The sequence below is a fragment of the Helianthus annuus genome, chromosome 1, assembly GCF_002127325.2.
Source record: "Helianthus annuus cultivar XRQ/B chromosome 1, HanXRQr2.0-SUNRISE, whole genome shotgun sequence".
NCBI classification, from domain to species: domain Eukaryota; kingdom Viridiplantae; phylum Streptophyta; class Magnoliopsida; order Asterales; family Asteraceae; genus Helianthus; species Helianthus annuus.
The window spans coordinates 36,207,487-36,223,064 of NC_035433.2; the positions used below are offsets into that span (position 1 = coordinate 36,207,487).

The 15,578-nt window shown below is 35.2% G+C and overlaps 1 protein-coding gene across 1 annotated transcript; it reads left to right on the top strand.

Annotated features, from left to right (window-relative positions):
- Positions 1-4,176: 4,176 nt before the first annotated feature.
- On the top strand, positions 4,177-13,015 carry LOC110944149 (oligopeptide transporter 3). Its single transcript, XM_022185865.2, has 6 exons — positions 4,177-4,671; positions 4,737-4,834; positions 9,159-9,728; positions 10,745-11,000; positions 11,131-11,313; positions 12,135-13,015. The coding sequence occupies exons 1-6, from the start codon at positions 4,195-4,197 to the stop codon at positions 12,747-12,749; spliced, it is 2,199 nt and encodes a 732-aa protein (XP_022041557.1). The 5' UTR covers positions 4,177-4,194; the 3' UTR covers positions 12,750-13,015.
- Positions 13,016-15,578: the final 2,563 nt, after the last annotated feature.

The following is a 15,578-nucleotide window of genomic DNA, read 5'->3' on the forward strand; positions in this document are numbered from 1 at the left end:
TTATATATATATTTTTTTAACTTTGTAATGTTTTAATATTCATATTTTAGAGAAATATTTATTGATACACATTACACGGGTTGAAACACAAATATAACCATTATCCAAAGCTGGTTGTTTTTTTAGATAAGCATCCTATTGACATGGACAGTTATACGTGTCTTTGTTCATAGTTAAAAGTAAAGTTTTACTCAAACTTGTAATTGTTGATAAAGATATTAATCTTACAAATACGACATCGTACATTTTAAATAAATTTTACTTCGTTGTTACATCATTTAAATTGTCCGAACTGTGAGTATTCACGGGTGAAAACCTAGTTTAGTTTATATATTGGATCTCATTTTATTTGTGATGGCAAACATTTAAATCTGATTGACGTATTAGTAAATTAAATATTTCGTGTGTGTTTTGAGTTCTCTCTTTACAATTACGTTCGGTTGATGACAAAACCTAGAAGCGGATTGGGTGACTAAAGGGGGTTGACTTGACACTAATAAATTGGGTAATTGAGCCGTATAGTTTGATGACAAAAACTGTCTTTGATTGCCATGTTAACTGATTTTCCAATACTATGTCTATGTAGTGTCCAATTAATTAACTGGATTTGTGTAAACATAGATAATGAAACTTGGAGATTGGTCATTTTTCTCATATATTGTTCTCAAACCTAATATAAGTTTTGTTTAGTTATTTTATAAAATCAATAAAAAAACAAATTCAGTTTTATTTAAAAAAAAAAACTCAAACTAAACGTGTAATACTGACCACATGCTCCTCATGGATTCGTTATCTGACTTACCCTAGCTACTAGGTTATTTAGGTTTTTGCATGACCCCAATGACTGGTCATCAATACTCGCCAACCTTGTGTTGATTTTATTTTAATACATGTTGCAGGAAACATATGATAACGCTTGAAGAAACCTGTTTAGAATGGATTTAAAAATGCACTTAAATTCTTTGTTTGTATTACTTATGTTGTTTATATTTAAGTTGCAAAATGTTGTACTTTCCCTTTTCAAGACAAAGTATTCCTTTTTGTATGAAATGAAATTTGGTTTTTTAAATATTATCACATTAGCACGTTATGAAGTCTCGAACAATCTTATTTTCGTCTCACTCTGATGTTTCCGCCAACAGTTGAGGTATGACAGATTAATATCAGAGTTACAATTATATGAATTAGTAAAATTTCCATGATTTTAAAGGATAGTGTGAATGCTTGACCAATAGAGTGTGAATGATTGTGTGGATCAACATTAAGGTTATCAATCAACATTAAAGAAGTAGGGTATGTAAGAATTGATAAATATCTCAAAATCAATCAACATAATAGAAGTAGGGTATGTAAGAATTGATAAATGTCTCAAAAACACCTCAATTATTCAAGGAGGCATACTTGATGTAAGGGTCTTGAAGTCTAATGTCACATATTATTAATCAAGTTTTTATTGCATTTAACTTTCATACGACTATCATAACCTAATTGATCATTAGGCCTATTAAAACAAGGAATGATATGAATTTTTATATAGTATATATCAAGATAAAATGGAATATTCCACAAATCACTCTCTTGTTATAAATCAGTAAACACGCAAACCCGAAACTAGCCAACAACACGTACTCTTATAAGACATTATATCGGTCACCACGTTTCTTTTCTTAAATACACAAGCACATTTGCGGTTTTAATTTATTAATATGACCTAGCCAAAAAAGATCAAATAATAAGTCTTAAGGACATATATTCACCACTTCAGGATTAGTATCATAAGTTCATAAAATGCTAAACATCACAATTAGAATCTCAATAATCTTACTATATTATATTATGAGTTAAGTTCACGTACAAAACGTCTCATCGTACAAAACGTACGAAAAGCATGAAAAAGTCAAAAAAAAAAAACGCAGTGACATATTCGTAATTATTTGCTCGTAGAGTAATTATCAAAATTACTCTATAAATGATCTTATAGAGTAATTTTGATCTTGTAGGGTAATTATCAAAATTACTCTACAAGTGTATCAAAATTACGCTGCATCAAAATTACTCTACAAGTGTATTAAAATTACTCTACAAGTTTATTAAACAACATACAATTCAATAGGGCTGTAAACGAACCAAATGTTCAGCGAACAGTTCGTGAACCGTTCGGCGGGAAGTTCGTTTATGTTCGTTCGATTAGCTTAACAAACGAACACGAACAAAAATTTCCGTTCGGTTGGCTTAGCGAACGAACACGAACACAGGTCTTGTTCGTTCGACTGCGTTCGTGAACGTTCGGTAATATGTTCGATTATGTTCGTTCGTGTTCGTTTGATTATATTAAAAAATAATAAATAATAAACATTTTATCTAAACATATTGAAAACTTGAAACCCTATTTTTTCTAAGTTAACTAAAATTTGGACATTCTAAGACATTTTTTAGGATAATTATGTCTAAGTTGGTTAAACTTAATTCATCGTTTGGTGGTCTAGTAGACTTCTTGTGTTTTGAGTTATCATTTGATGGTTATATTTAACTACTTATATCCAATGTTTAAGGAAAATATTTTATTTTTTTCAAGTTAAATGTTCGTTTGCGTTCGTTTTTATTTGCTTGCGTTCATTTGTGTTCGAGACCGGTGTTCACGAACTGTTCGTGAACAGATGAATTTCCTTAACGAACGAACATGAACATAAAGTTATGTTCGGTATGCGTTCGTGAACAGTTCACGAACATGCTAATTTCCTTAACGAATGAACACGAACATGGCGTTGTTCGTGTTCGTTTGGTTCGTTTACAGCCCTACAATTCAAAATTACTGTACAAAATCATTTGTAGAATAATTATGATACTCTACAAGATCAAAATTACGTTACAAGAACATTTTACAAAATTACTCTACAAGATCAAAATTACCCTACAAGATCATTTGTAGAGTAATTTTGATAATTACTCTACGAGTAAATAATTATGAAAATGTCACCGCGGTTTTATAGTAAAACCTTCAGTTCGTATCTTTTGTACGTTAAAGTTATTTGTATTGATTTTTTTCATTATATTATATTTAACACAAATTAACTATTTGTTAATAAATTGATTAGAATAATATTTTTTGTTAATGAATTGATTAGAATGAGCTCCACTAGTATAAAGACAAGCACTTACTAGTGTACATACAAATTAATGAATTACAAACACCTTTTTGCACACGAAAAGCTAGCTTGCATTTATTTGACCTAGCAAATTGCTCTACACACACATGATGCGTTTCACAAGAAAAGAACATGAAAATGCTCATGCATGCCCAACGTGTCTCCATCTACGTGGCAAAATAATCATACGTGGATGAAAGTGAGTGGGTCCCATGTGGACACATAGGACGCACTTTTCTAAATATAGTGCGAGAAAGTGTGTTAGAGAGGCCTAAATCGTGTGATTTTCACATCCTTTGGAAAGTAATAACACATGCCCACCCACCCACTTTAACCAATTTTTATTTATTATTTTTTACCTTGTTTAACTCCATTGACCTTGCTAGGAAAAGTCTTATCTGCCCTTGCCTTGTATATAATTTTACCATTTATTTTTCTCATTAAAAAATATTGTTAGAATCAGGGGCGGACCCACCCTTTGGCCAATGTGGCGGCCGCATCCCTTAAAAAAAATTAGTATATATTTTAGGCAAAAAATCCGACCGCACCTCTTGAAAATATAGTTGAACAACTCATCCGCACCCCCATCAAATATTTTCTGGGTCCGCCACTGGTTAAAATGTATAACAACAAACAAGCAAGACCGTCTCTAGCGAGAGAGGACACAGACTCCACCTCGGCATTGTCTGTTGACCGGCCTTCTCTCTTCTTCCCTTTCCAAACACGCACTTCTTCATGCCTCACAAGCATCCCTTTTGAAAAGATCTAAAGAAAATTCATGCAATAACAATTCTACCCATTAAATCTCATAAATAACAAATCATTTACACGGGTTTAAAAAGGATGGGATGTAGACGCACCTTACCTCTATCCGATTCAGAGTCCAAAACTCTATTTCCTTTTTCTTAATTTAATTATACTCAAAAATAAATTACAAATATAAAATATCTTATGGTAAGGGTAATATTGTAACTTCACATTTTTCTATCTCTCTTTCTAATTCTCCATCCTATAAAAACCAATATCTTGGAATATCAATAATACAACAATGGCCACTAAGAATGACACCGGCGACACACAAAATACAGCCGAGTGCACCGTGGAGGAGGTGGCGTTGGTGGTGCCGGAATCCGACGACACGTCCCTACCGGTGATGACGTTTCGAGCATGGACACTGGGTGTAGGGTCATGCATAGTTCTAATATTCCTAAACACCTTCTTCATATACCGAACTCAACCGTTAGCAATATCAGCAATTCTGATGCAAATTGCGGTTTTACCGATCGGAAAGTTCATGGCGGCAACGTTGCCAACGAAAGAGTATAAGTTGTTGGGGCGGAGTTTTAGTCTGAACCCAGGTCCGTTTAACATGAAAGAGCATGTGATCATCACTGTTTTCGCCAATTGTGGTGTGTCTCAGGGTGGCGGTGATGCGTATTCGATCGGAGCGATTACGGTCATGAAAGCTTATTATAGACAGAGCTTGAGCTTTCTTTGTGGGTTGATTATTGTTCTAACCACTCAGGTTCGTTCGTTGTTTGTGGATTGAATTAGCCCGTTTTGGTTTGTTAATTTTGGAATTTATGACAGATATTGGGATATGGATGGGCGGGGATGTTGAGAAGGTATCTGGTTGATCCGGTGGAGATGTGGTGGCCGTCAAACCTTGCTCAGGTTTCTCTGTTTAGGTTTGTGTTTTGTCCATCTCTCTTTAGCTACCGGACTAGATAGTTACCATAGTTTTTGCTAGAAAAAAAAATAAATAAATCAAATGATGATAATACCGTAATTTTAAGCTTGGGGTAAAACTGTAATTTGTCAGGACTAATGAGCGATTGTTTGGCAGTTGCTTGACACGAAAAAAAAAATAAACAGAGCCAACCAATTAAAACAAAACACTTCTAGAGTTTTGCAAAAAATAACTAAAACGATGGCAGTACTGTAATTTTGAAATGGGGTAACATTCTAATTTTGAAATGGGGTAACATTGTTTGGCTGAGGTATAATCGTAATTTGTCAAAAGTTAAATTGATGATAATACTGTAATTTGTGTGTTCAAGGTACGTAGGCGACCTTACATTAACTAGGGGCAAAATCGTAACGTTAAACATGCGCAAATTCGTAATTTTTAACTGGGGGTAAAATCGTATCATACTCGGGCCAATGGGGGAATGTCAGACAACAGTCTGACACTATTCCTCCACACACCTTTTAAAAAAACTAAGTTGATGCAAATACTATAATTTTTAACTGTGGGCAAAATTGTAATTTGGGCTAGGGTAAAATCGTAATTGGCCAAAAGCTAAAACGATAACAATAGTGTAACTTTTAACAAGAGGAAAATCGCAACCTTGAACATGGGACAAATTCATAATTTTGAACTACGGATAAAATCGTAATATACACAAACCAATAAGTAAGTGTCAGCCAAGCAAGAGCCTGACACTATTCCCCACGTTGGTTTTGTAGTATTTGTTTAAATTATTTATAAGGTTTTCTAGTTTTACTCGTAAATCTTCGGTTTAATTTGACAAATGGACCAGTAAGTCCACCAGTTCAAAACGATTCAATTATGAAAGAATATCTATGTGTGTATAACTAAATATTCTTTTTTAGTTGTGGAGAGACCTTTTGGAATAATGGGAAAGTTGATAGCATTTCAACGTCATATGTTTGTTCCAATTCATGAATTTCAAACTCTTTTGAAAAACAACCTTGTGGAATAATGAAAAAGTTGATTACGTTTCTTGATATCTTGTTTGTGAGAATAAGAATAAAAACAAGATGGAATAGTGATCACTAGTTTTTTTCTGTCTACCACTCCTTATCAAATGTCATATTCTGATTACCTATGTCCACTCATTGAGGGTAGCGTGTGGTCCGGTTTAAATCGAACAAAACCAACAATAATACTCCAGTGATCCGTCAGTGATCCAATTTTGTCGTTTAAAAAAAAAAGTTGAGTGGTTTTGTTTGAGGATTGGTTTAAAGAGTAAAAACCGTTTTGCATTTAAACGGATACGTAATATAAGACTATGTGTAGTGGTTGATGTTAGTGAGTGAAAAAGTGAGTGTCATGTCAGTGCTATGTAAGGAGTGGGGCTCTTATTTAAGATGTGTAATGATTTAGCTAAAACAAATTAAATAAAGTAAAAAGGAAATAAAAACAGGCGTAGTATTTATTGTTTGATTGGCTAAAAAACAAATCAAATCTCTCTCTCATGCTCGTTGGGGCAACCCACCCTCAATGGCACGCACCCGTCACTAACAATCACGTAATGGTGTATGCAAGGACATAAGAGCATCTCCAATAAGCTATTTTTTCATGTTTTTATATATCTATGTGGCATATGTTCATGTTTTTCTTATTGTAGGACATGGTTTTTATACCCATTTTTTATGGTGGTGTTTTTCTCAAAGAACTAGAAAAAATGAGTAAATGGTGTAAATGTGTGGTTAAAAATTAAAAAGGTGGTGATGATGTGGCAATGTTTTTATGTGTATTTGTGTTTTCTTGTTGGGTGAATTTTTTATATTTTTGAAGGGTGAGTGTTTTTCTGATGTGACAGCTGACTGGACATGTTTTTAGGTATTTTTAGTGAGTCTTACTGTGGATGCTCTAATTGGCTTATGTGAAAGTGGGATAAAGTCCACTACACACAATAGTCTAACAAAACCACTTTATTTTGCTTAAAACTTTTTATATAATCCCCAAAAAATTATATCAACTTGAATTTTTGCTTAAAATTTTTATTTTTCTATACAAAATAATGTATACCGACAATTAATGTAGCCATAAGAGTAGGTCAGTAAATTTGGTTGTTTGATCCACAATAGCCTATATGGTCAAGCTCGATTCTTTTAACTTAAAAGAGCTTGACCTCTGGCTTGGCTTGTTTCCGAATCATGATCTCATCTCGTGATTAAACTTCAAGCTTGAGCTCGGCAAAATAATAATAATAAATATTTTATTTACATATATTTATAAGTATTTAAAGCTATAACTTTTATATATAACATAAAATATATATTATTTAATTACTATTAAATATAATAACAAGTACTATACATATGTAGGGTGGAGATAAAATAGCAAGTTTATTTGGCTAGGAAGGCTAGGAAGTGATCTTGACCATCCATTAAGTTAATCAAGGGCTAAGATTAAATCAGGGAATTTGAAAGGAAGAAAAGAGGCGCGTGAGTTTGTTCAAGGGCATTCTAGTCAATCCAAGCCAATAGTTTCTCTCTCCTCCAATTCCCCCCCCCCCATTTTTTAAACGTTAATAACTCTTTCATACGACATTATTTTTTTATAAAAATTGCATAAAAAAACGAGCGTTTTTTTACCTTTAAAACGAGTATACTAGTGCTATATTTAAAAAAAAAAATCAAACCCAGTTGCGTAAAACGCAATAGAAAAACCATCAGTTACGTAAAACGCAATGAAAAAAAAACCTAAAAAATGACATTTTTCTAAAACGCAATGCACCAAAAACACAAAGAAATGACTTATTTGTAAAACGCAATGGCCAGAAAACACACAGAAATGTCTTATTTGTAAAACGCAATGGCCAGAAAACACATCAAAATGTGTTTTACCTAAAACGCAATGCACCAAAAACAAAAAGAAATGACTTATTTGTAAAACGCAATGGCCAGAAAACACTTAAAATGTCTGTTTTCTAAAACGCAATGGACTGAAAACACATAAAAAAGTGTTTCACCTAAAACGCAATGCACCAAAAACACAAAGAAATGTCTTATATGTAAAATGCAATGGCCAGAAAACACTTATAAATGACTCATTCTTAAACGCAATGGACTGAAAACACCTAAAAAATGTGTTTTACCTAAAACGCAATGACTAAAAACACTTAAAAATGTGTTTTTTTTCTAAAACGCAATAGCCAGAAACCACATAAAACTCTCTTATTTCTAAAACGCAATGGACACATAAAACTGTCTGTCACTGTGAACCGTCTGAATTGTCTACGAATTACTGTCTTCGAAATGAGCCAATTTCTGGAAAATTAATTTTTCTGATGCGTTTTTAGTACAGCTCAACCCCAGCCAGGGGCTCTGCCCCTTGGACCCCGCCAGGGGCTGCCGCCCCCGGACCCCCGCAAAGATCGTAAAACGCAATGACTAAATCAAAAACCCAGATCGTGAAAATGAAATTAAAGAATTTCTTACATGGATCGAAGCCTATTTCTTCATCAATTGACGAAATTTGAATGATAGAAACACTTATCAACGCTCGAATCGAACGAATCGAGTGATTATCTCCAAAATCACTGGAAAAAACGAGATTTTTTTATGAAATTAAACTGGGTTTTCTTCAAAAAAAACTGAAGAACACGTTGATCGGGTTTTGAATCATTGATTGGTGATGAAAATCGCACTATAATGTAGTGATTATTGAGATAGAAAGTGAAGAAATAGTTGAAGATGGTGGGTTTTGAAAATGGTAGGTTTTGAAGTTACTGAGTTTTGAAAAAGGAAGAAGAAGGAGTTGGATTGTCTAAAATACCCTTTCTCTTTATTTTAAAATTTGCCATATGTAATAATCCTATGACTTCCTATTCTTTCTAGCAAAAATTAGCTTCCTATTTGATCTTTTCCCTATATATATGTATTTAATATGTCAAGTAAAATTATACAAATAATGGGCTTTTAAAAGCTTTTTTAGGTTGGCAAGCACTAGTCAAAGGATCACTATGTTGGGTTCAGGTTAGCCTCAATGTAAGCTTGAGCTCTTTTAATCTTGGATCGATTCAAGCTTTTAACTAGCTAATCTTAAGCAGCTCACAAAAGGCTCAACTAGTTTACGTCACCAATACAAGTCTAATCAAAAGTAAGAGTTCGTTTTGATTTTGGTTTTCTACGTGTTTACTTTAGTCTAAAAACCGTTCAAGTCACAGTTAAACCTAAAAACCATCAAAACCGAATCATAACATCTAATCAAGACTCGAAACTCAAAACTAATAGTTAGTTATAACTGAATAATTTCAGAGCATTGCATGAAAAGGAATCAAAAGCACAAGGCATGACAAGGATGCGGTTTTTCATGATCTTCTTAGTTTTAAGCTTTGCATATTATGCACTTCCCGGGTATATTTTTCCCATCTTGACCTTCTTCTCATGGGTCTGCTGGGTCTGGCCACACAACATAACCGCACAACAAATTGGCTCGGGTTACAACGGTCTGGGCGTAGGAGCCTTCACGCTTGATTGGGCCGGCATTTCAGCTTACCATGGTAGTCCCTTAGTCACACCCTGGTCCTCCATCGTCAATGTTGGTGTCGGCTTTATTATGTTTATCTACATCATTGTCCCCATTTGTTACTGGAAGTACGACACCTTCGATGCACGCAAATTCCCGATTTTCTCCAAGAAGTTGTTCACTAGGACTGGGCACGAGTATGACACCACTCGAATCTTGACCCCACAGTTCGACCTAAACGTTGCTGCTTACGAGAATTACAGCAAACTGTATCTGAGCCCGTTGTTTGCCCTTTCGATAGGATCAGGATTCGCAAGATTCACCGCTACACTCACGCATGTTGCCTTGTTTCATGGCGGGTACGTAACTAATATACACTTTATGTTATTTGTATATTTATACTTTATATGTTAGGAAAAAAGGGTTTCTTTTAGGTGGGTAAGTGGATTAAGTGGACTTGTTGAGCTCGAGCTCAAGCCAGGTTTGACTCTTATTATAACAAGTCCAAATGTTGAGTTCGTATTTATTAAGAAAGGATTTTATTTTATTTTTGTAGTCTTTACACATATTGTATATTGAAAACAAAATATATATATATATATATATATATATATATATATATATATATATATATATATATATATATATATATAACATGCACGTAATCTAGAGAGTAAAACGCGAGAATGGTCCATGAGTTTAAGCCACTTTTGTCACTTCAATTCAAAAATGAATTTTTTTCTATTTATGTCCCCGAGGTTTCATTTTTGTTGTCAATTTCATTCAGTTGACAAATTAGGTTAGAATTTTTTGTTAACTTCTCCCATTTTTTGTCGTTTTCCTCATTTTATTAAAATATATTATGACATAAAATGATGATTATACCCCTAATTTAAACGAGGAAACGACAAAAAGGGGAAAAGTTAACATTAAATTCTAAACCAATTTGCCAATTAGATGAAAATGGCAATAAAAATGTAACCTCATGAACCCATATACAAATAATTTAATTTTTGGACTGAAGTGGCAAAAGTGGCCTAAACTCAATGACCATTTTGACATTTTATTCTAATCTAGAATTTGTAAATAAAAGAATTTATAAAAGTTATAATTTTTTATATGTATTAAAACTTGTGTTATATTTTTAGTCATATAATTTATATATATCAAAGATTGGACAATAATTTAAATGAGTCAGCAAGACAACAAAACAAGTCTAACAAGCGAGCCTTGGCTCAATGGCTTGGGCTAGGCTCATTTACAAACGAGTCTATTTCGAGAACCTTTTATCGAGCGAGCTTCAAGTGAGCCACAAGCTTTTGGAACAACCATACAGTTTATTGATTTTGCTGAATGAATGTTATGATTCTGGTAGGGATATATGGAAGCAGAGTAAATCTGCGGTCCAAAACGTGAAACTCGACATTCATGCCAAATTGATGAAGAATTACAAACAAGTACCACAATGGTGGTATCTGGTATTACTGATCGGAAGCATCGTGTTATCGCTGATCATGTGTTTCGTCTACAAGGAAGATGTGCAGCTTCCATGGTGGGGTTTTCTGTTTGCTTTCGCTCTGGCGTTCATCGTCACTCTTCCCATTGGGGTCATTCAAGCTACTACCAACCAGGTATAACCATTTCTTTTTCGCCGGTTATAGTATTAGACTAGTTACATAAATGTCATATCATATCTGGAAAGTATTTACGTGTAATATTATGTACCCTATTGCTATTAGTTTCATTGGTGATGTGATGCAGCAACCTGGATATGATATCATAGCACAGTTCATATTCGGGTATATTTTGCCGGGAAAACCAATTGCGAACTTGCTTTTCAAGATTTATGGAAGAATTAGTACAGTTCATGCTCTTTCTTTCTTATCTGATCTGAAGCTAGGGCACTACATGAAGATCCCACCTAAATGCATGTTCACAGCACAGGTTTGTTTTGTTTCATTGCTGCTACCTGATTACCAACAGATTTAGGGAACCGAATTTCTGACACGGCACAAACCTTATACAATATTTATGGATTTGGGTTCATCCAGTGGCGAAGCTTGAGATTTCAGACCGGGGTTCGAAAACGTACACACCCAAAAATTTCTATAAATCGGGGGGTCGAAAACGTATATACCCAAAAATTTCTATAAATCAGGGGTCGAAAACGTACATACCCAAAATTTTCTATAAATCGGGGGGGTCGAAAACATATATACCCAAAAATTTTATACTCTCCACTACTGAGCGAAAAGTTCGGGTGATCGGCCGCCCCCTCCCGCCCCCACTATCCTACGCCCTTGGGTTCAGCTTTTGTCTAAACGGGTTCGGCTCAAACGCCATTCACGTTTGGTTAAACGTGTCATATCAGGCTTCACCCGTTTAGTTTTATACCTATTTTTTAAAACGTAATTTATATTATAATTAATGAATCTTTTTTAGGTATTTTGTGCCAATATTTAAAAGACAAAAAAGAGGAGAGCATCAAGTTTTATAATTTAAAGTTTAAATGTGATTATTTTATATACATTTCTATTTTGTTGTAAATTTGTAATTAGTGAGTATTTGTATGAAAAAAATATTAAAATTAAAATTTCGGGCTAAACGGGTTGTGTACGTGTCAACCACTGAAAACTCATGTGGTCTTGGGGTTCATATGTCTGAACCGTGTTTCGTGTTCAAGTTCATGTCAAATTTATGTTTCTTGACGGGTTCTGCCAACTTACGAATACAACCCATTTAACAGCCTTACTATATATTGTCAGCTGGTGGGAACTCTTGTTGCTGGGACGGTAAATCTTGCGGTATCTTGGTGGATGTTGGAGAATATCGAAAACTTATGCGACATTGAAGGACTTCATCCCGATAGCCCATGGACATGCCCCAAGTTCAAGGTTACATTTGACGCTTCAGTTATATGGGGACTTATTGGGCCCGAAAGACTATTCGGGCCCCACGGTTTGTACAGAAACCTTGTATGGTTGTTCCTAATCGGCGCGTTTTTGCCCGTACCCGTGTGGATAATGAGCAAGATTTTCCCAGAAAAGAAATGGATCCCATTGATCAACATACCTGTTATATCTTACGGTTTCGCAGGAATGCCGCCTGCAACCCCAACAAACATAGCCAGTTGGCTGATCACTGGAATGATCTTTAACTATTTTGTATTCAAGTACCGAAAACAATGGTGGCAGAAGTACAATTATGTCTTGTCGGCTGCGCTTGATGCAGGGACCGCGTTCATGGGGGTGTTGTTGTTCTTTGCTCTACAAAACGAGGGTGTTGATTTGAAGTGGTGGGGGGCGAAGCTGGATCACTGTCCTTTGGCGACTTGCCCAACCGCGCCCGGAATTAATGTCACCGGGTGCCCGGTTTTCTAGTTGTAGTGATACGAAATCAAATAAGGGGAACAAACATGTTAAAACACCAAGTTTGGGGTAATTATTTGATGTAAATTGTTTAAGTAGACTTTGAAATGTTTATATTTGTGTTACTATTTGGAGTTTTAAGCAAGGTTGTACGAAAGGTTTTTTTTTTATTATTATTTTGTATTAGGAGTTGTTTTGTAACATGCTTAGGTTGTATTTTAGAATATTCGGGTTTGTTGATATTTAGGAAAGTCCTACTTTATTGAGGTTCTTTTATGTATTAGAGAGTTGTTTTGTAACATGCTTTTTTTAAGATAAAGGCGGGTTCTTCATTAAAATAAAACACTAAGCAATTTGCTCAAGAGTGTTGAAATGTTACACATGAAAAGAAACAGATACAAAATACATGTCACAAATAGTCGTTATAAAATGAAATTTTGATTATTTTAAATACATGTCACAAATAGTCGTTATGAAGTCTCTTACAATCTTGTTTTCGTCTCGCTCTGATATTTACGTCATCGGTTAGGGTGTGACAAAAACTATCATCAATGTTATGATTATGAAACTCCTAATCCTAATTCCAAAACTGAAATGCTAATGCCCAAATCAAACTCCTAATCCTAGTTAACCCCTAAAACTGTATTATAATGCATCCACAAACTCAAATGCATGATCAAACTGTACTAATTAACTGTAATCCTAATTAAACTGTAATCCTAATGCAATTGTACTAATCAAATATTCTACATCCTTAACTGTAATCCTAATTAAACTGTGATCATCATTAATTATAAACGTGATCAAACTGTAATCATTTAAAATATCAAAACATAAGTCTGAAAGTTACCAATACATGATCATCCATAAGATGATAAAGTAAACTATATAAGTCTGATCATCAATAAGTTACCAAAAGATGATCATCAATAAGTCTGAAAGTTACAATCATCCATCCTATAGTTATAATACATATATATATAACATAATATCAACATCCATCTATTCAACCCTTTCATGCTCAGGGGATACTGTGTAACACCCTGTGTTTCGAAAGTCAAAGTCAAAGTCAACATTGAAGTCAAAGGAAGAAAAGATTGCTAATTGCGATCTGTCACTCCTTGCTCAACTGCTGTTTTGACTTCTTTGACTTGTAGTTAGTCTAATTTACTTTGGTTACGTTAGTTGTATTATGTGGAATACTTGTTAATAATCGAGGTTTAATCGATGTTTATCGCATGTTTATCGCTTGTTTTATCGCTTATCGCATCGCAACCGCATTCGCAACTCGAATTATGCGTTCTGGATATTGTTTTATGTGTTATGTGTGTGTGCCTTTATATGTTACTTGCGCGTGTTTATTTATGTATATGTTGTGGTGATTAATCGAAACGCAATCGCAACGCTATCGCAATCGAACCGCAAACGCTAAACGCAAGATAGAATCATCCTAAGTAACTGATGATTGTATGTTATATATAGTAGTTGGGATTAAAAGTAATTTGAATGGGAAACTTTATCGCATCGCAATGCTCAGCACGCGAATCGAAACAACAAAACTCGTCGCGCCGAACACTCCAATCGAGTGGCCAACCGGTCGAGTTACCACCCGATCGGGCTGCCACCCGATCGACCAGCCACTCTCCTCCACTTCCCCCCACCTTCCTTTTATGGAAACCCTATAAATACCCCTCATATGTCAACATCACTTGTTGTTGACAGCTCTCACTCGACCAGCTCGCTCCAGCCTCTATTTCTTCCGATTTCTCGCGAATCTTGTAAGTTTTCAACATAAATCTTGTACTTTCTTGCTCTACATGCACTCCTACACCTTTCTATCTTTTGAATCTTAACTTTTAACCGTGAAATCACTAGATTCAAGGTGTTCTAGGATGATGTCATCATGGTGTTCTTATGAACTTCATGTTTTGGCTTCAATCCACCAAGAACAACTTAGATCTGAACGATTTCCACATAAATAAACAAAGATCTTGCATAGATCTGAACATATTCATGGTGAAAAGGATTGAAAGATGGTTTTCCAACTTTCTTTCAACTCTTTTACACTCAATGCACTCAAAACCAATAGAATCGGACCTTGTTCTGATCTTCTACTCTTTCTTGTTGATGTATTGGTTCAAGATCTGGTTCTAACGAAGAGGTAACCGATTCCGGGTTAAACATGAACTACCATCATGAACCAATGAACGAGTCGGATTTGGGTGATTCCTGTCCGATCGGGTCACAAGGGTCTTAACGAGGTTCTGTTGTTTAGCACTTTATCGCACTGCCTCGAGAAAACCACAAACTATCAAAACAACCAAGTGTAAGACGATCAGGTCGACCAGGACGGATTGCCGTCCGATCGGATTGTTATCCGATCGGATTACTACCCGATCGGGTTGCCACCCGATCGGCTTGCACCTTGGCCCCACACTTAACTTTTATTTTCAAATTTATAGGTTTTGAACATCGAACGGATTGTCGTCCGATCGGATTGCCATCTGATCGGATTACCACCCGACCATGTGATGTTTGGACTTCAACACTTAATCAATTTTCAACATGTTCAGTACGGATTGTCACCCGATCGGATTGCAATCCAATCGAGTGACAAACTGCTGTGAACTTGTTCTCACTGAAGTGCCCTACCAATCGGATTGTCGCCCGATCGGACTGCCGTCCGATCGATCGACCTGAAAGGTAGAGATACTTCTCTGTTTTCAAAATGCTACAACGACAACTTCAAAGCACTAGCCATCATACACAAACACATCCTCCCAAATGAGGTAACAATCCAATCGAATGGTCACCCGATCGACCGGCCATCCGATCGGATTA

Excerpts from the sequence above, each read along its gene's own strand:
- LOC110944149 (XM_022185865.2), top strand. The coding sequence starts at position 4,195 with ATGGCCACTAAGAATGACACCGGCGACACACAAAATACAGCCGAGTGC. Across the intron at positions 4,672-4,736 it reads TTATTGTTCTAACCACTCAG|ATATTGGGATATGGATGGGC; the intron begins GTTCGTTCGTTG and ends AATTTATGACAG. Across the intron at positions 9,729-10,744 it reads GTTGCCTTGTTTCATGGCGG|GGATATATGGAAGCAGAGTA; the intron begins GTACGTAACTAA and ends TGATTCTGGTAG.